This window comes from Poeciliopsis prolifica, unplaced genomic scaffold (genome assembly GCF_027474105.1).
Source record: "Poeciliopsis prolifica strain line A6 unplaced genomic scaffold, Auburn_PproV2 SCAFFOLD068, whole genome shotgun sequence".
Taxonomy (NCBI): domain Eukaryota; kingdom Metazoa; phylum Chordata; class Actinopteri; order Cyprinodontiformes; family Poeciliidae; genus Poeciliopsis; species Poeciliopsis prolifica.
In genome coordinates this window covers 1,888,826-1,909,318 of record NW_026562443.1, presented here as the reverse complement: position 1 = coordinate 1,909,318, position 20,493 = coordinate 1,888,826, and the positions used below count along the sequence as shown (strand labels likewise).

At 40.9% G+C, this 20,493-nt stretch overlaps 1 protein-coding gene across 2 annotated transcripts in view; it reads right to left on the bottom strand.

The window, feature by feature from the left end:
* Positions 1 to 20,493, bottom strand: part of unc5db (unc-5 netrin receptor Db) — a 195,607-nt gene that overhangs the window by 66,288 nt on the left and 108,826 nt on the right. For both annotated transcript variants that reach the window (XM_055020556.1, XM_055020557.1), the window contains exons 3-6: positions 15,999 to 16,142; positions 13,740 to 13,843; positions 1,469 to 1,649; positions 543 to 710 (exon numbers count right to left, since the gene is read on the bottom strand). In XM_055020556.1, coding sequence (XP_054876531.1) covers positions 543 to 710; positions 1,469 to 1,649; positions 13,740 to 13,843; positions 15,999 to 16,142 — 597 coding nt within the window. The remainder of the gene's footprint in view (positions 1 to 542; positions 711 to 1,468; positions 1,650 to 13,739; positions 13,844 to 15,998; positions 16,143 to 20,493) is intronic.

Here is a 20,493-nt window from a genome sequence, read left to right as displayed (position 1 = left end):
AAACACGCTAATTTTGATAAAGCCGAAAAACCATCACATCCCGAAGCAAAACCTTTCTGTCAAAATAATGTTTGTTTTAAATTGCTGTGTTTCTATCATAAAAGTAAGTTTTCATCATTTCAATTTGCCCAATTTTAAGGTAAGAGGAAATGCAATCAATAAATGGGCCTTCTTACAGATTTCCATATGAGTTTATGAATTGAACTTTGACTGGGCCAGTTTGACATATGAATATGGTTGGTGAATGTCCAGCCCAGTCTCACACCTGTTCCAATCTCTGACAGGTCTTCTTCTAAGATTTCCCTTCATTCATCCTTTTATCAACTCTGACTACCTAGAAGTTCTTTACTGAGGAAAAGAACTTCTCCACAGCATGATGGCACCACCACCATGCTTCCCTAAGAAATGCTCTGTGTTAGTTTTCCTCCACACACACATTTCTCTCCCGTTTATTTATTTATTTTTTTACTGACATGCCATGGATCACATCAGGCATCCCAGCTTCAGCTCATCTCCGCTGTAAATCAGAAACAGGGACTAACTTGGGCAGAGCGCGTTGCAGGTGATCTTCTGCACGGACACGCCCTCGCAGAACGCGCCCCCGTTCAGCGGCGCCGGGTTGGTGCAGGTCCTGGAGCGCTTCTGGATGCCCCGCCCACACGGCACGTTGCACGCCGACCACTCGGTCCACAGCGACCAGCCGCCGTTCACTGGAGAAAGTCCCAGAAAAGTTACAGAAGAAAAGAGAAGCAAGAGGAAGGAAAACAGTTGAGTGAGTGCAAAACAACACACGCTCTTTCCCTCTTGCAGAAAGAACTCTGGCATCCTCTGCAGCTTTAATAAGGGTTGGAGCTATTAGTGATCCTGCGGGCTCCACGGCGGCGCAGGGCAACAATGCATAACAGCGGGAGCAGATTGCTGGATATATGGCTCCCTTTTCCTTAATTGGCAGCTCAATGTTCTCTGCTCTTGTATTAAGATAAAGCCACGGAGCTGTACAAAGCAAAGGAAGCCATTAAGCAGAAATGGCATTTCTAAACGCGACTGACTCAAACAGCTTGACAGGTCGGAATCGACCACTTAGCGCCGCGAAAGAAGCCCTTTACTCCATGATCCCAGTTTATTACATGTTTGGGAGCTAAATCTCGAGCAGCGCTTTGAAAGGGGGCCGAAGTCGAGATTTCCGCAAGGCTTCAGGCAAGTAAATAATTAACAAGCAACACTCCCTTTAAATGAGATTAAGACACAGTGGCTTATTTCCTTTCATACAGCAGGCATTGATTTTAAATGAGAGGCAGTAAATTGACTCGTTGAATAATGCATTCGCTGGAATAAAGAGGAAACGGCTGAAGCCTCAAGATGGGATTCTTAATCACTGTTGCGTAAGGTTACGGGAAGTCAAAGCAATCGATCTAATGTGCCGTGTAAACATCGCTTCGGTGCAACGGGTCGGTACGGGCGGGCGTACCGTAGACGACCACGGGCGCCGTGGCGCTGCGACGCTTCGCCACGATGTTGCTGGCCAGACACGTGTAGTTGCCAGAGTCGGACAAGCGCGCCTCGTTGATGATGAGGCTGTAGTCGGCCCGAGGGTCCACCTTGCCGTCGGTCAGTGAACTCACCAGCTCGTCGTTTTTCAGCCATTCCACCTGCAGGTTAAAGACAAAAAGATATCAAATCGCATCGCTTCCGCACACAGTGTGACGTCCCCTCGCCCTCTTCTAAATAATGAATGATGGATCACAACTAATGGAGCCTCCTGTATTATTCAGACTATTGACTGATTTAACAATCAAACAGATAACAAGGCTGCAAGGCAGAGGCTTTTTATTATTTACTTATTTATTTATTTATTTATTTTTACAAATGACATCAGATCTGCTATAATTTGTCTTGGATACAGGAAAAAGAAATGTGCTGCCATGTTTTTCCCATACAATTTTATTTATCAGCACAAACAGAAATGAAATCAGCAATTTTCTTTATTTGCTTTTCTGAAGCTTTTTCTTCACCAGGTACAGTGAGGACAAATTCTGATTTTCAACAACGACCTGTTCAGAAAACACCATGCAACAAAATATAGAAAACAGGAGCGTGTCATAAAACAAACAACAAAAAAATTACGATCACATTCTTACTGACTAAAAGAGGGGTGTAAAAAAGTGGCATAGGATTAGGATTATTTGAGCCTTTTTTGTGCCTGCAGTTGGGCCTCCAACTGCAGTTAAAGAATAATACAAATTTGTTTATTACATTTTTTAAATGTGTCATAAGGGCTAAAAGTATTACCGACATAATTTTCTTAGAATCTGAACTATGCTCTTCACAAAGAACCCTTTTAAAATAATTTTCTTTCGTTCTTAATCATACTTTCTTAAAGAAGACATTTTTGTTCCTGTTCCCTTATTGATGTCTTCAAAGTGTCAAGGCAAAAATAGCACAACAAGCATAAGGAAGTACTTCTGAACTACCAAAGACAGTTCCGAGACTTACTTGGCAGAAACGTAGCACACGTCACTAAAGAAGCAGTAAGTTTTTAAGAAAACTGACACAGTGGGAGGAAAAATAGAAGTGGGGAAGTCTGACATAATAAGACTGTGTAAAGGATTTCCTTGTAAAAGAGTGTTTAAAGCTGGCTTCCAGTAATAAATATTAACAATTTCAATTTAAGTCTTTAACTTCTTTGGAGCTTATTACCAAAAACAAACAAACCAACAAAAAGAGACGTTCAACACCTGAGTGGTCATGTTAAAACTTGCAAAAGTCAGAACAGGTTATATTTGTCTGAAATGATTTTTCTACTGATATAGCAAAATGTTATTTTTCAAAAATTTTTTTGAAGAAATAATGCAAAGGGTTTGAAGGATTCTGATCGTACGGATCTCGTTCCTCCCAGCTCGTTGACGCTGACATCATGCTGGCTCCCTCTGAAACATCACTGAACTCATTCTCAGATCATGTTGATGTGAACACATCGCTCATGTTCAGGTCGTTACATGCAGAACTGCTGGTCAGCGGCGATACAAGCCCCCCACCCCCTGCTGATTAGTCCCAGAGGGCGCGGCTCCACCTCCATTAGGCAGTCAGGAGAAGCACTGGAACCAATTACCAGCACCTGAGAGGAAAACTAATTAGGAATTACAAACTTAGCGACGCTTTAGTGGGTTTAGCCTGGTAAGAGAGCTGCATCGCTGCACTTGCAAATTACATTTGTAACATAGCAGAATGGGAAATGCTGATGGATTTAAAGGAAGTGCACTGGCACTATTTACAATGATCAACACTTTGTCTGGATGCAAATAGGAAGTGCTGGTGGGCATATGGAGGCGGCGGAGATAGAAATGATGGACAGGAGAAATGACAGCCTGCAGGTATGTATTATATTGGTAAAGGTATTGGGTTAACTGTCCATATGATGGAATATAAGAGTTCCAGTCATATCCTTGGTCATATGTGTATAAACGTAACACAAATACCTGCAGACAGCATCTGTGAGAGAATGGCTCAAGCTAAGAAGGTCAGATAATCCCAACGCGGTGCTGTGATAAGAAGCCACTTGTGCAGTGAATTCAGGCTTCATTTACACAAGACTATTGGCTGAAAGCTGCTGGTGTTTTCAGATGCTGATTGGGGAAAAGGCTCCACATTTAGATGGCACTGCTAAGACAACCTGTGTTAGCTGTAGTTATCATGCCAGGCCACCATACGGCACTGTGACTTCAGAATGTCATCACATACGCTTTTGACCTTTTGCTTCCACCTCGTAATAAACAGCTGCCTCCAACAGATGACATGTAATCATTGTCAGAAATTGTATTAAATTGGGCAGGTTAAGAAGCAGCTCTGTCTAAAGGCAGCCTTAGTAACAAAATTTCTTTACAACTGCAAATTCCAAAGTTCAATCAAATAGCAGCAATGGAAAAGACACAGCTACAAGGGAAGGTCCAACCAGACAGCGAGGTCATTGCATGCTGAGGGTCACTGTGGGAAAGATTTGCTAATTTTATGAAGTTATTAGCAACAGACCTCCTGGCTTCAGACAAGAGGTTTCTATACAGGAACCCAAGTTTCTTTCTTTTGGAAAGAAAATAAACTGTTTAGCTTGATTCCTAAGTGTTTGTACTTTGCTGTCTGATCAGAGATTGTTTCATCTGCAGTGGCGATGACCAAGTTGAGGGGCATTTAGACTTTTCTGATTCCAAATTCAAAAAGATGTTTTGGATATCCAAGGAGCTTTGCTTTGGAGAGTGAGAGCGTTTCAGGGGATGGACCAAAATCATATGGAGTTATCAGCTTATAAATGCACAGCCCCTTTTCTAAGGACTTGTGAAAATCATTCATATAAATGGAGAACAGAGAGGCACACCTTTGGAAATGCAAAGAAACAAAGTACAGAGTAAGAGCAGTGCCTGGTGTGTGTAATGGAACGTCTCTTCATGGCTATATCCAAGCCTCACACACTGCGGTGAAAGGTAAAAGCCGCTGGGCTCTTAGAGATGTGTTCTATGATTTGGTGTAGAAGTTTGACTGGCGTCAGCCCGACAGAGCAAAATTAGGAATAATCAAAGCAGGGGGCTCAAATTATCGATACAAAGTTAGAATTTCTGACTTTTAGCATTTTCACTTGAGGGTCACAGATTTGAATATTTTTGTGATTTTAATGGACATGCGGCCTTGATGACGCACACTTGGCCGGTTTTCCAAGAGCTCTGCTGCTGTTGCGACAGTGATGTGCAGTGGGAACAAGTTCTGAACAAACATATCTACAAGAAGAAATGGAAAAAAATGTCTTGTTATTTTTAAATAACTTTTTCTAGTTGTTTCATTAGAGCCAGTTTGCTTAGCAACGGTTTCCAACAGGAATCTGGTCTCAGAGTTAAATCAGTAACTTCTTCAGTGTTAAAAAGTTGCTTTGTTGAGATTTGATCAGATCTGGTCTTATTCGTGTGTAGATGTGTATGTGTGCGTGTGTACCTGCAATGTTCATTCATGCCTACATAAAATTCTGATCATCAGTAAAAATAGAAAACAATCAGCTAAATAACAGTCAGGTAAAAGCATCAATCTTCACTCATCCTGAAATTCAAAAATCACAATCACCAATAGAAAAACTCATATTGTTCGGTCATTTTTATCAGTTATTTCACCTAATTATAGCATGCATTGCCCGGCTGGAATTGTTTCATTGTCAAAGGCGATGGGTAGACTGCAACTAGGTTCCCCACACCGTCTCAGCGCAAATTCAAAGCCGATCCTCAAAGGAGTCTCGATTCTTATCTACAATTAAAAGACGGTCTTGCACCCGGGTTTCATCAGAGGTGAAGCGCCATGCCTGGATAAGAAGGCAGAGGAGTGGAGGATAGAGTCTAATCTCTCATTATTAAAGTCATCCGTCTGGATGGGTGGCACGAGCCGTGGCGCCCGTCCACACCCTCTGTCTTTTCAGCTGCCCCCCTCTTTTATGCATTCATTTCTCTTTTATCCACAGAAATCTCTGACTTAAAAGAGGCAATTATTGTGTGTCATCAGCAGGCTCCTCTCAGTCTGGGGTCTGCCTGCTATGAGCAGCCATGGAATCATCACAAGATTCTTGAGGCAAAAGAAGTGACACACAGAGCAGGGAAGCAAATATTGGTTAACTTCTGATTATTGATTAATGGTTTTTATTTTGAAATGAGTTCTATTTGATCGGGATGACAGTGGTCTTGCTGGTTACTTGGCTGGAGGAGAGCAAGTTCCATAGGAAATGAATGGAAAAGGAGCAACATCACTTCCTGTGCTTCATGCCATAACAGCATGAAGTTTCACTGTCAGCACTGATCGCCCAGTCTGCTGAAAGCTGCTGTATATCACAGACTGTCCACTTCTTTGGCACTGAGTGTAAAGTCTGCACCTCTGAACATCTCTCGGTCCATGGGGGACTAAATATTTCAAATATTTCATTCTTTTCATATTTTATTTTTCAGGTCAGTAACCAAGAGGTTCCCGTTTTGATATATTGTAGAAACATGCAAGTACTGTACTAATTAATGTGAGAAAACACAGTTTTAATAGTTTATTCTAATATTTAGTACAGCTGACAAAAAAAAGACTTCGCTGTGGTGGCACAGGGGTAAAGGCTTTACCCAGCCCACATATAAGTCAGACTTTCTGAGTCCTTGACGCGGTTTGAGACCCTGACTGATGACCTTCACCTCATGTCTTCCCCCTCTCTCATTACCTTCTGTCCTGTCGATTCACTATCAAATAAAGGCAACTAGAGCCAATAAAACCATAAAAAAGATGTGCTTCTTTTTTTACGTTCAGCTCAATATGAAAAATGCAGCATATTATGGAAACCCTCTTGATACAACAGAAAAGTTGTTCTATTAGAAAACAGCTCCTTTATCAATCAAGAAAGTCAATTGATAATCTAATTGTTATTTAATTGATACTTACTAATTGATACTGATCAATACTTTGATACTTACTTAATCGATACTTTGCTTCCCTAATATGGAGATATTAGGAGAGAGACGGGGAGAATAGATGACAGGGACACAAATTTGCCTGTGCAAGACAGTGGATGTGAGAAATGAATTACCTAATTGGCACATTTGTTTCAATTAGGACGCGGTCATCAGTGTCAGCATTGACAGAGGAGTTTCCAGCCGTAGAGCTTTCTTTGTGATTTCATTACCCAGACCTCCCCTGAAGGTCGCCTCCCCCCCAGCCCGCTGCGTCGGCGGGGTCCTCTCATCACCTTATGCACACGAACACAGCTCATCCAGCTGACATTTGCCGATGATTAGATGCTGAGAAATGTAGCGGTTGACGGGCAATTAGAGGACAGCGGAGCAAAGAGGGTGAGTGACACCGCCACCGTCCTCAAGACTTATGAGGAGAGCCCTGATCATGGCCTCAGTAACTGATGCATTCTTCATGCTGCTCCTGTGCCTCGACGCCCCCACCCAGGGCGTCTGGTGGTCACTCAGTGTTAAGGTTTTGCAGGAAGCGAAAGCATTCTCTGGGGCTGGAAGGAGACAAGTCTGCTGAGTCATGGTCAGGCTCGGGGTTACATCAACTCCGACGCCATCGGCGAAGCACGCACGGGCTGAAGAACTTTTTAATTGCTGAGTGTCTCATCAACGGAATTACATGGATTAAGCGCCTCTACGAGCGGCGCCCTCTGGGATCCAGGGACGCCGGCTGGGACCTACTGAGCTGCATATCAGAGGCAACGCGGAGGAGCACAGAGATAATCCTCTTCACGCGTCTTCCCCACCACTAATCAGCAGTACGGGTGAAGAGAACATGCGTAAGTCTGAGATGGGGCTCTGACCCAACTCTGCTCCCCGTTCGCTCAAACGGCAGACCTGTCGGCAGCAGGTGGAGTCTGGGGGAATTCAGCTGTTCTTTCCTGCTCTAGCGGTTAATCACAGGATACAAGCAATGCACAGAGGGAGGTGGGTATGTGTGTGTCACGTTCCTGCCTCCCCGTTTGCTTCCCAAATGTCACCTGTCTTTCCCTTCAAGTGCTGTGCCACTGCATTACCAGCCCACCTCAATTTGTCTTATCTTAACCAGGTAAACAGAGGGAGACTCTGGGCTGGGATTGCTTAATGCAGCTCATCATCATCTCTGTGGGAGACTTTCTGTGACCTATGCGATGAGCAAAGAATCTGCACCCAGGACTGAGTCGTACAGAGACAGACGGTGGTTGAGATGGACATTAATGGCTCCAAGTTATAAAGCAGCGGCTCACTGTGTACACTGAGCTTGGGCGTGCTGGACGGGAGCGTTTAGTTGATTCGCCGCCTTTGTGCCCGGGCCCAGTCGGTCTACCTCAGCTACTGTAAATCAAGCAGGATTCCTCTCGGATTAAAGGCTTTCATTCAGGGAAGTGGAAATTGGCTTCTGGTTTTTGCTTCTCATTTCACACTTTCTCCCTGAGAATCAACTCAAAAGAAACTCATTATAGAGGGGTTCTCATGGCTGCCTTTCTCCCACAGTTAAAGGATGTGCTCTACATTCACTCACAGAAATGTGTGAAGTCAAAGGAGCTGTTTTCGGCTGGAGCAGAACCAAACCGCAAATAATCGACTCGAACATTTTATTAACTGTGGGCAAATTACACCGTCTGCTCTTCAGATGCAATTGAGAATTTGAATGTCACACCTAGCGCAGACACAGCTTTGTTTGAAACGCTGGCTGTGGATAAGCTCTGAACTGGATGTGAGGGTATTTTGCTTTCAGAGTCTGAGCAAGCAAGCTTGGATTGTTCCAAAGAGAAAAAAAAATACTGGCTTCATAACACTTTAGCAGGTAAAGTAATTGTAAGGATTTTAACTTCATGAAAAGGTTACATGAGCAAAACCAAAAATCAAATAAAAAAAGATAATTATTGCATCCGGATGCTGGTTTTAAATCGGTGTGTCCGGAAAGCTTTTGATGAAGCAGAGGTCTGTTGAAACATACAGAGAACCATAAGTCTGCTGAGACAGAACAAATGAATGAGTAAATAAATAATAAGAAATGGGTAAATAGAGCAGAATGATGGACTTTCATCAGAAGCACTGATGCTTTTAGGTGGAACATTTAAAAACAGAATTACTGCATGTAGGAAATCTTGCTACATGTAGCAAGATTTTATAACCATGATATTGGCTATAAAATATAAATTTTATAACCAAATAATATTGATATTTTATGTGGTTATAAAAAAAATGTATTTTTTTACTGCATTTTATGTTGCTCATTATTCTGTATTTTTATTTATTCACTTATTTTTGGGGACTTGCAGCTTGGAGAAAGAATGACTGATAAACATATTTGTTTAAAATCCATTTTTGTTAATTTTTGGGCCGTTTTTTGTTGCTTTGTCTTGTTCTTGTCGTCATCTTGTGTGTGTTTGTGTGTGGGTAAAGAGTTATACATATTTATATGCACTATATTCATATTCTGGTCGATTTGTTGCTGTCTGTTAAGGCACAATGGTCAGTTTGATTTGATTTTTTTTCTTGATGTGTGTGTGTGGGCGTGTGTGTGGGTGTGTGTGTGTGTACGTTCATCCAGATTTGTTCCATCACAAATGTGGTTGTAAGATAGTGCTACACTATTAACTATGTCAATTATTCTCCTACTTTTAACTCATTTAAAGCAGAAGTAAACTTGGAGCTTCAAATTGCTTTATACTCTTTTGTGGTAAAATAGTTTTGTGATAATACTTAAATAATTACAAATTAAGCAAACCAGACAACAAAGAAAATAAGTTATATTTTGGATGGCCCATCTTTCCATGGAGCAGGTCCTTGTTTTTATTTCTTTCCAAAGGTAATGGACATTATAATATCAAAAATTATGGTGATCATCACATTCTTCCTGTAAACTCTTAATGTCAAAGTGTATAAAGAGATGTTATGGCAACTTTATTATTATTATTATTATTTCCCATTGATTTTCTACTGGGGACAACAGAACACAACTTATTCATCCCCACTTATGCAGTTGTGACATTTCTTATCAAAATTCATGCATAAAAAGGGCAGATTTTATTGAGGATTTTTTTTCTTTACCCCAATGACTTCTGAAATATTTATCAAGATTTTTCTTCATTCAAAACAACAATATGAACATGAGCTAAAAGTTGATTTACCTACAAGTAACAAGTCAAATAAAACTTTCGACCCTCAAATCAGACTTAATACAAAGGTAAATAAAATAAAACTAACACTGACTCTATTATGACTGGATTTAAAATATTGAATCAAAAACATGTCCAGTGAAACTGACATGAGACCTTCACGACCCGTTTGTTTTCAGAGTTGATTTATTTTGTTATAAAGTCATAAAAAAGCAAAAACAAAGAGCATTTAACCTGCCAGAAGAAATCTTCCACCAGAAATAACGAGTGAGATCATAAAGGAGCTCACAGTCAGGCCGTTTGCACTAACTATACATCACACTGTCATGTTGCTGATTTTGACATTAGCTGTCATGAAACACTTCCAACTGTGCCATGAATATTTCAATCAAGCTCGAGGACTCCAAGCTGAACATATTGGATATGTCATTAAAGTGTGATCAAGTGTTATTACTGCCAAACGAATTCATAACAGCATCATGAATAATTCCATTAGAAACCGAGTTACAGAAACTAATTTAGTCTTAAACAAAGCATATGGTGCGTTGACGGCTTCCAGACCCAACAGAACCGCCGCAGCCATGTGGCTAATGTGGAAATTGATGATAATACCCAATAAGGATTATTATTGATGGGCTAGAAAATAGTAGTTGGGGCCTAACTTTATTAACATGTGGCCTGGGAAATTTTACAAGCTGCATGTGGTTAGGCATCTGTGCAAACGTGCACTTGATGGAAAATGGCTTCTGGTGAAAAAGTGCGGCTGGAGGAGCTGCTATGACGCTTTAGCCGCTTACTGTGGAAGAAAGAAGTGATGTCAAGCGAACACCACCTCTACATTAAGCTCATGAATGTAGTAACCATGTCAGCACATCATCTGAAACCACAGCAGTGAAATCAAGAACCATAATAAGCAAAAAATGCAAATGAAATGACTTTAATTGATGACGATAGCCATTATTTCTCACCACGTTGCCATTTAGAATTGAAAAGTTTAATTTATTTTCATATTAGTCTGAGAGTTTAAGCAACTCTAAAACTTCCTGTCTGTATTTTTTTCTTGTAATGTTGATGTACATTCATATTTTTTGGCATGAATTATCCTTTTTCTATTCTGAAAACAAATAAATGGTTTGTATAACAGTTTAGAACTTATTTCAAGAGATGAAAGTTAAAAAATAATAATTAAATATTAAATTAGGCCTGAGGACAAATAGGTTTAAATTCCAAATGAAAAACTAAAGGAATCATCCAGCTAAACAACGTTTGGGTCTCAATGGTATATTAACATTTTCATCATGAATGGCTGAGTAAGAAGCGATCATCACCGTGATTCAGATGTGAACTTTGTATGTCCGAATATTAATTTTTGTTACTTTTCAGAAGCTTAAAGGAAACTGAGTGCACACACACAATATCCTTTTATGCTTGTGCTTAAGTCACCAATCCCTGTAGTCATCATTATTCATCATGCTGAAACTTCTGGATCCTCAATAAAACATTTTATGCAAACCTGAGAGTAGAGTTAGAAAATGACACTTAGGAAGCAAAAAAGTGGAAAAGTGTTTCTTTCCCTGATCCTTAAATTCAGCTGAATGAAGCAGTGCCTCAGGTAAATCCATGAATAAATAAAAGTGTTGAAGACAAGTTTTCAGTTTGAAAGACGGGTGAAAGTGACTATGAACAATAAAAACCTGAAGTAATGCTTGAACAAAAAGCTGCTATGAAACTGGAATCATTTCTGTCAAGCAAGTTTCAGAGTCACTTGACCTGTAAAGGTCGGTTCATCGCTCCTGAAGTCACGGATGTGTTTTATGTCCACATCCACTGGTCGAATGCCAAATGTGAAAAATATCCTCAGATTTGTGGAAAACTGGCGCCTGGGTGAATGTGATTATTTTGCAGGTTCTCCATAAAAGGTGTTTTCTACGACAAGAAAAGTTTCTTCAAGCACAGCGCTGACTTTTCTACAGTTTTGCTGAATGTTGTTGTGGCCCTCTCTCTTTCTCTCTCTCTCTTTTCCTCTCTCTATTTTTCTCTCTCTCGCTCGCTGTCTTTGCATTCTGTACCATCTGGGAGTCCTTATGGTTCACATACTGAAACGCTGGTGTACAAAACCTGAGAGCTTGAACAGAAACACAGTTTCTTCTGGTATATGTGTTGTTGCTTTTTTTATGCAAAGGCGGCCATATTTAAGAGCTAAACTTTGTGCAAGAGCAGCAGAATCAGTCTTTACCGTAAAATGCCAAACAAAAGGTTACATAAACTCATCAGCATAAAGGCCGCGTTTGTTTAGAGCTGAGAATCATCCGTTGTTTCAGGGTCAAATGACTGTAGCTCTAAAACTAAAGACAGATTGAAAAAGTTTGTCTTACTGGTAGGTTTGTCTTACTGTCATAAACAGAGTCACATTTCCAACCACAGTCACATCATAACACTGATGAAGGCTAAGATGTGACAGCAACCTGCTAAAGATACTTTAAAAAATCTAAAATAAGGTTTGAGGCTTAGCTCATGTGATTTTAATTGCACTTGTTATTTGCAAGATTATGTTTTCTTGACACTAGCAGATAATTGAAAAAGTTGTGCACACATTTGGAGTGGAAATGCAGCTAATGATTGGTTGATACAACAAAACAAGGCACAACAAACCTCCCACAAAAAATCAAATACACTCCCAGTAACCAGTTGCTAGATATTTACTAATCATTGAATCTAAACTGGATTAAGAAAAATGTGTCATTATGATAAAACTATAGAAAATGAATCATGCCAGTCATTTAACTACATCATCTATGTGATTTCAATATTAATCATCATTTACATGGATGCTCAGCTGTCAGCAGATCACTGTGATTTCCTGCTCGTATAAATTTGGAGACTTTAAAGCAGAGAGGAAAAGAGGTAAAACGTTCAACAGGATAGAGGAGCAGAGCCTGCTGCTGGCAGAGCTCCTTTCGATTTCCTCTGACTGTCTCCTTTCTCCAGAAAGGAGAGACAGTAAATCAAACATTTACAATTTGTTTGATGTTTCGATGAAACTCAAAGGCACTTTGTTCCGGTCTGAATCAGCGTGAGAAACGCACGTGCAGATGTCGTGCGCACGGCGAAGATTTAGGAAGAGGTCAGCCTCGGCCGGTTCCCTCACAGTACATGAATGATCCGGCATTGAAAAATGGAGGATTGATGTCATTCCAGCTGCAGCGTGGCCCGCAGAGGCGGTAAAAATAGTAGAGCTTGAGCCGAACTGAAGGAATCACAATCTCCCATCTAGTCCTTTGTCAACACAAATGAGAGCGGTCACAGGAGACGGCAGTGAATAATGGAAAGAGCGCGAGCCAGCGCTCCACCGGCCCAGTCGATTTCAGCGCACCTCCTCCATGAAATATTGAGATGGCATCCATGAGCGCAGCCGGTGTGAGGTTTCAGCTGCGGCGCGGCTGCTGCTGCAACATGAAAGTGCACACGCAATAGAATGTGAGCTTGCGGTTTGGGTGTGTGTTGGGGGGAAGCGCATCCACTGTTTGGAAATAATCCTTGTCAGCAGCGGTGTAAAGAGGAGCTAATGAGTCTCCAGTCACTCACAGTGGAATCAGTTTGTGCTGTGTGGTTTCCACTGGTTCTATTTAGGGAGGGTTTGCTGGAACGCGCCCATTGCTCTGGGTGTCTTTACTTACAGACGGCATACTGTAATTCACAGCACTGTTTTCCTTTTCAAATACGTGACAGCTGAAGTAGGAAGTATTTATTTTTATGAACTATGAAGATCTGATTCTAGAAAATGAAGAATCTTTTGGAAAATGAGCAATTTTTAAAAGGAACATTCTGACTGGTGGAGATGTGTGATACTGCAAGAAAATACAGGGCCTGTATTACCAATACCGATACGTTTGTTGAGTTTTGATATATCATCAAACTTCTGATTTTAGGTGTTTTGTGGTTTTTCCTTTGAATTAATATGATCCAATATTCTGAAAGATCGCTTTTTCTTGTCTTTTTTCAAAATGATTCTCAACTTATTGGTGAAAAACAACATGAAGGGAAACCGGCGCAGGACGTTGAATTTCCTGTCAAAGTGCTACAGAATCATCCTCCAGATCTTTCCTGGACGCCTCACCTCGGCTGCTGGCACGCCCTCTGGAGGGCGACAATGCAGAACGATCATCCCATTGATGGGCACCTCCTTCCCCTGGGGGTCCTGCTCAAAGTTTTTCCTCAAATCTGTGTGGGAGAGATAAGAGGCAGATGTCAGGTGTCACCGTTCGCTTGGACTTCAGTTCTACAAGACCATGCAGCACAGGTTCAGTCCCATGGTGCTTTGCAGGACAAACCCCCTTGTTCAAGGTGACTTGGTGAGGGATTTTAGTCAATCTCTCATGACATTTAAATTGGCTGCTTTTCTCGGTCCTGACAGATTATGAACAGAGTCCTGCGTTTTAAGAGGTCACAAAACCAGAACTCAACTCATAGAAACCATGTGTCAAATAAGTGCAAATACAATGACACGCAAAACCTGCCAGATAAGGATTTTCACACATCTTCTTTGTTCACAGCATTTGATTTTCTTTTTTTTCTGCATCCAGTAAGTAAAAACAATAAATTCAATACGGAGGAGGGCTTTCAGATAACCTCTGACATCTTCGAGTGGGAGTATTGGTTTTAGACGCCACAGGCAGAGATTGACTGATTGTGTCGAACTTGATCAGGCGACGTTGGGGGTTTAATGCTGATCAGCCTAATTCAGTTTATGTTGAGAAAAAAAAATCAGCTCAATTGGGTTTTACTAACTAAAGCAGTGACTGCTTGTTCAGAAGGCTCCTTTTCCAATTAGAAGACAAACACTGTCAGAGAGTTTTGATGAAAACCAGTTAGAAAGGGATTAGATTTTTTTATGGCGTTATTGCCAGTCTGAAAACATGCCAGGCACACAATCCTTGAGCAAAACATAACAACAGTGGAACAAAGTAGCTAAAAATATCATTTCAAAATCTTTCACCTAATTGAACTGTTGGTGTTCTCACAACCTGGCCGCCATCAACACAGAACGCCTTTCAGGCACATTATCATTCAGTGATGCTTTTCACACCATGGATCATGTCAACCATAAATGTTTTTTATGGCCTGACAAAAATCTGGCCTGTTTTTACAGCATGTCCTCACCTTTGTGCAAACTTTTCCTTTTGTGGTGAAGAACTCAGTAATTTTAACATTTCTGTAACTAATCAATGAGGAAAGCAGAGGAAAACATTGCACAGCTGTGTTTCCACTGACCATATAATTGCCCAGTTTGACATTTCAAAGATAAATTTGCTAAACGGAAACACGTCAGTTTAAAAACCAAAAGCCACTTTTTGATTAAATATTTTGGTGCTGAGATGAGTTGGTTATTTTGGTCGTATCAAAATTGGTTTATTTCGCAGAACTGCAGTAGAAACAATGTTTTCCGCTCCATTCGAGTCACATGTTCAACAACCGGATGTTGCCACCAGCGCAAACCACGAAGAAGAAAACGACAGGAAGTAGAGGGAGGATCGCGTCGCAGCATGCTTTTTAATGACTTCTGAAACTTACCTTTCTAATTTTATGAAAACACAGCAATTGTAAAATTGTGTTTGCTTTACAGTACCATAATACGGACAAAGTTTTCAGTAATGGAATCACAACTACTCTCAGGCTGAAGTCTCAGCTGTTATTTCAGGGACCGGACGAGATGGAACATGTTCTGGGTTCACAAGTATGAGATGAGATTATAGCAACATGTCAGGAAAAACCAAAGCATTTCAATTTGATTTGTTTTGAAAAATCTTACTTTTTTTTTTCTTTCCAACAAATGAAGAACATGACATCAACTAAACAGCCTTCTCTGTTCCACAGTTGTGATCTGCATTATGCAGGAAACCTGTGTTCCTATGGGAATCTGATTCTTCTGTCATGAAATCAAGCAAGGCTCAAGCAATATTGAGTTTCAAAACACAGAGTGTACGATACAGAATTTTTATATTGGTGGAAAGATATAGTTTTTTTTTTCCCAATATTGCAACATTTCAAGAAAGGCTGTGACTCTGCCTGTTATTTATGAATTACATTTGACTCCTACATTAACAGAAGAGTAAATGAGAGTTTAAAAGGAGCTTGATCACATCAAGAGGAACATTTCAAGGCTATATTTTACTAAACGTCAGAAGGGATGGAGTCAACCATTCCTCTGTTCACACATTCATCTCAGCATAATTACAAGAGACTTTATCAACGTCACAGATAATGCATATTCTCCATGTTTTCTGAAAGTGTCTCATATTACAGAGATAAACAGGTTCTCCTATCATTTTGTTTGTTGTTGTGAAAGGCGATGGTAATGAATGAGCTCCACACTCACAGGCAATGCGGACCGTGGCCTTCCGGCTCTTGGAGGTGCCAAGGTGGCTCCAGGCCACACAGAGACACCAGTAGTCCTCGGGGCCGTGGAAGTCCTCCACCTGCTGGCGGGACACATTGATCATGACCTCACGCACCTTCAGCCCTGGGCGAAAATAGAAGATAAAGGCAATCAGTTATTACAGTTATGTATGCACAGGATACCTTACTTTAGATTCAATAGCTTCGAAAAACAAATAAATTTTTCATGTTTTTGTTATAAAATCCTGCAAAAGTCAAGTTGATGTGATGTTCTGGACACTTATAGAGTAAGATCAACCAGGATTTTAGACACAGTAAGATGGAGAAATATTTGACTGTAGACCCCAGATTGTTCCAAGGCTGGACGGTCGTCTGATTTATCCATCTGCTGACAATGTTTGTTAGTGCACTACAGAGCAGTGGTTGGCCATGTGGCCAGTCTGGGTATGAACCATGTCCTGGACTCTTTCTGCATGGAGATAACAGAAAACACAGTTATGAGTGTGTGGCTGCTTGTCTGCTGCTCGGAGTGTGTCTGTCATACAGGGCCTCCTCAGGGTGTGATCTTTTTTTTTCTCCCAATGACCATTGGAGGTAGGCACCAGCCCCTAGTGGCCCTACAAGTAGGGCAGGGCAATATGGCTGAAAAAATGTATCACTATATAAGCCTTTCGTATTGATAAATATTAATAATTGTTGATCAGTTTTTGTTGTAAATATCTAAAATACTGTGATGTGTGTTCTAATCATTTCTTTCATTCACTTTTTAGCATTTATGAAGCACGACGGCCAAACCTGAAACTGCTGCTGCGCAAGCTGGTCACCACACTGTTGCTAGGTAACCCACGAGTGTGTTAGTTGATGCCACCCACCTTTCATAGCACCCACCTGAGAGAATGAGTAGCTAAAGTCTTTTCATCTGTCTACATATCCCAGAATGCTGTGCAGCTCTGAATCAGAGTTCAGTGAAATTATTGAAAATTCTGTCTAATATATTATCTATTAATATTAAGCATGTGTCTATATTTATTGACCAGCCTTCCCTACAAGGATAAGTGGGAGCAGATGCAGAAAGAATTAATGGATGAAGTGTTCACTGTCAAGCCCTAACACTTGGCTGTGGTTACTATGATGCATGATGAAATGGTTACTAGTAAATTTCCACTTGCAGGAACCAGAGGTCAACCACAACTGTGTTTTCTTCAGGAACCTAATTGGCCCAACCAATAAAGTAGGTCTATAAGTAGAACTGGGCTGATAATGTCTGAGAGTCTGAAATCATAAATTACATCACCGACTGGATGACAAGTTTGGATACAAGAGGCACTGGAAGGAAAATCTAAAGGCAACTTCATCACTTGGTTGTAATCACATGTAGGGGTCAACTGTGAGCTGCTGCTCGACCCTATGCAAGCAATGATGTCCCTCCAGAGCCATTGTGGGCTCGTTCCAGACAAAGGAACTTGGCACAGCAGTCCGCTGTGGCTGGGGCTCAGTGGGACCGTCTTAAAGCGAAACAGCAACACAGGAGCAATTCATCCTGATGGGAGCAAAATGAGAACGCGTTTGCATCGTAATTATATCACTTTTTCTCAATTAAGGCATGAATGGCGAAGAATACATTTTTTATGTTAAATGGTTTCTGAATTATACTCCTGCCAACATCATCCACCGTTACCCACAACACAGCAGCTCTTTACAACTTCTCCTAAAAAGATGGTGAGGAACCCTTTTAGAATCTGTTACAGGTGAAGGAAAGAAATGGTGTTCTAGAATCTGAAGAGCTTATCAGCCTTTAAACATCAACATGGCTCCCAATCTGGAAGAGTAACAGCAAGATATTGTCAGGCATAAAGAAAGCATATAAAGAAAGTATAAAGAGAAGTGTTCAGGCCAAGTAAGAGGAGATGACCTCTAACCAGGAAGGGTGGAGGTTGAGGGTCAGCAGAGGGGTCATTTCACACATTAGACCAGGGAATGTCCCTCTCTGGACACTACAAGTAGACGCTTAAACCCAACTTTCATTGTGTCACCTTTCACGACCTGAGAGGCCAGAATCCTGGCAGGACCTTTTGAAGTAACAATAATTTATCACTGAATAAAAATTTTTCTGTGATGCAATAACAATCAAAGTTTGTCATGATACACCAACATTTTGAATTCACATGGAGGATTAGAAACAGCAATGCTTTAACTATGATAATAGCTTTAGTGACGTTAAAGTGTCGATATCGTCTGAATCTTTTGCTTTGGCTTACATATGTTCACATGGTAAAAGCCACTTTAGAATAGCCTGAATTTAAATTAGGGTCTCCTAACAAACCTTTAATCAATAGTTTGATGCATTTCGAGCCTTGAGTCAATGATCAATGGATTGTAGAGAATTATTTATGCATAAGTTGTAAGGAAAGGCTGACACACTTCCTAAATCAGTGCATCCCCCACCTCCTCGCTGCTTAGCTCCAAGAGAAGACTAAAGAAATTGGCAGAAGCGCAGACCCCCAGAGGACTGTTCTGTATGTTCTAAGCACTAACAAGAGGAACGCTAAATCAGCTGTACCAGAATTAGCATTAATAAGCTGGCCTATACTAAAAGGCACATGTAGGCGCACAGAGCGCGGCATCAGAACAATCCACCACATTGTGTAACAAAATTAAAAAAAATTAAAAAATCCTCACAACACCATTATTGTACTTGAATGCATCAACAAAAACAGAGGCAGACTCTATTTGATAATCCTCTATGGCACAAGCTGCAAGGGCCCCTGTTTGAAATGTTCGTCACCCTGTCATATAGCTCCAGATGGGCAAACATTCACCATATTTAATCTGAGTCATTGGCTTAGAGCCTGTCGCATGTGATTTCTCTGAGCCGACTGCAGCCTCCAGGCCCTCTGCCCACAGCTGGATTAAACACAAGTCTTATGCAATGTGCTGGGGACTGAAAGACTAACAGCCACCCTGGGTCCTCCTGTTCACATGCATGCTCTCTTTATCAAAAATGATACTTTAATCTGTCTTCCTACCGACTTTAAAGTCATATGCATTTTTGTGAAGTTATTGTAATAGTTTTACATACATACATTAGACGGTTATGTCAGATTGTTATTCGTACCTGTGGCAGGTTTAGATTTAAAGTTATTTCCGTTGCACCAATAATGTTTTTGTAAAGGAAAATTAATAAATCATCTTCCAAAATATAGCATTCAACGGCTCTGTGATTTTCAGATCTTCAGAGAAAGAACCACGATATCGTATCTATCTTGAAGCTAAGTTTGAGTGTACCCTCACCTATATAAGTGTGACCTGACTGTGTAGTTCTTATAAATCCATCATCAGCAGCGTTTCCATTACAAATGTGCGCAAATCTTTGTCAATAATACGCTAATATCAAAAACACACAATTTTGCAAATGCAGTGTTTCTGTTAAATTAACACAATTAACATCACATGTGAAAAAGTTAATTCATGCAATAATTTATATCAAAAATGTTGCATCATGATCTTTCAACTACTTCCTGTTGTAGGCAGAGTATCGCAAATATTAGGTGCTTCTAAAAGAGACACAGGCCAATTTCAAAGAGTCAAAGCGCAAAGTCAAATTTCTTCTAAATTAGCCAAACCTTCCATAGTTCCACTAGTCACATGTCCATTCACTGAACAGGTGGACAACCAGGGGTTTAGCGCCTTGCTCAAGGACACTTCGACAGACTTTGTGTAACACTGGAGTTGAACCAATGACCTGTCTGCTGGTTGAATGACAGCTGATCTGCTGCCTCAGATAGCACCATATCCCCCAGTTGTGAACAGTTCCTCTTTCAGTTGCAATAACAGCCTAAACAAGTGACTTTTTAACATGTCTAGGTTTTCTATACATTTCTAAATTCCCTCTGCAATGTATCAGTGTTCTGCCACAGCTACTGAAAGCTTCACTGAACCTTGCTTCAAAGAATCAAAAGTTTCCCCTGAAGTCCAACAGATCCCATCTGTTGTGATCAGTGAAAGGCAAGACAATTGTACTGTATCAATGTCAATCCATGCATAGCGGGGGATTGAAATTAAACTTGAAGGACAGTCTGCACTGCATCGCTTATAATAGACAACAGGAAAAGAGATGCCTCCTGCTAGGTTGTCATACTGACCATGGCTGACTAGATGTGCAATACTGACACAAATTAGGTGATATATCAGAATACGGTAAAAGTCACATATTTGGCAAACGGGATTCATATAAGTCAGGACTGACAGGGCTGGAGGGAACTTTTAAGAGGAGTAATGCACAAAGTAGCAGCTCTACGGTTGGTGCTTCCCAGTCACGGGCCCCATGTGGAGAGCGAGACGCTGGCATAATTCATAATTTCTCGAGCAGAGGCACAGAGCCAGCAAGTGACAGCCTACGTGTGGGAAGAGAGACAGCGGAGAAAATATTGACTAATGACTTTCCATGATGCCCCCAAAATGGATTTTAAGCCTGC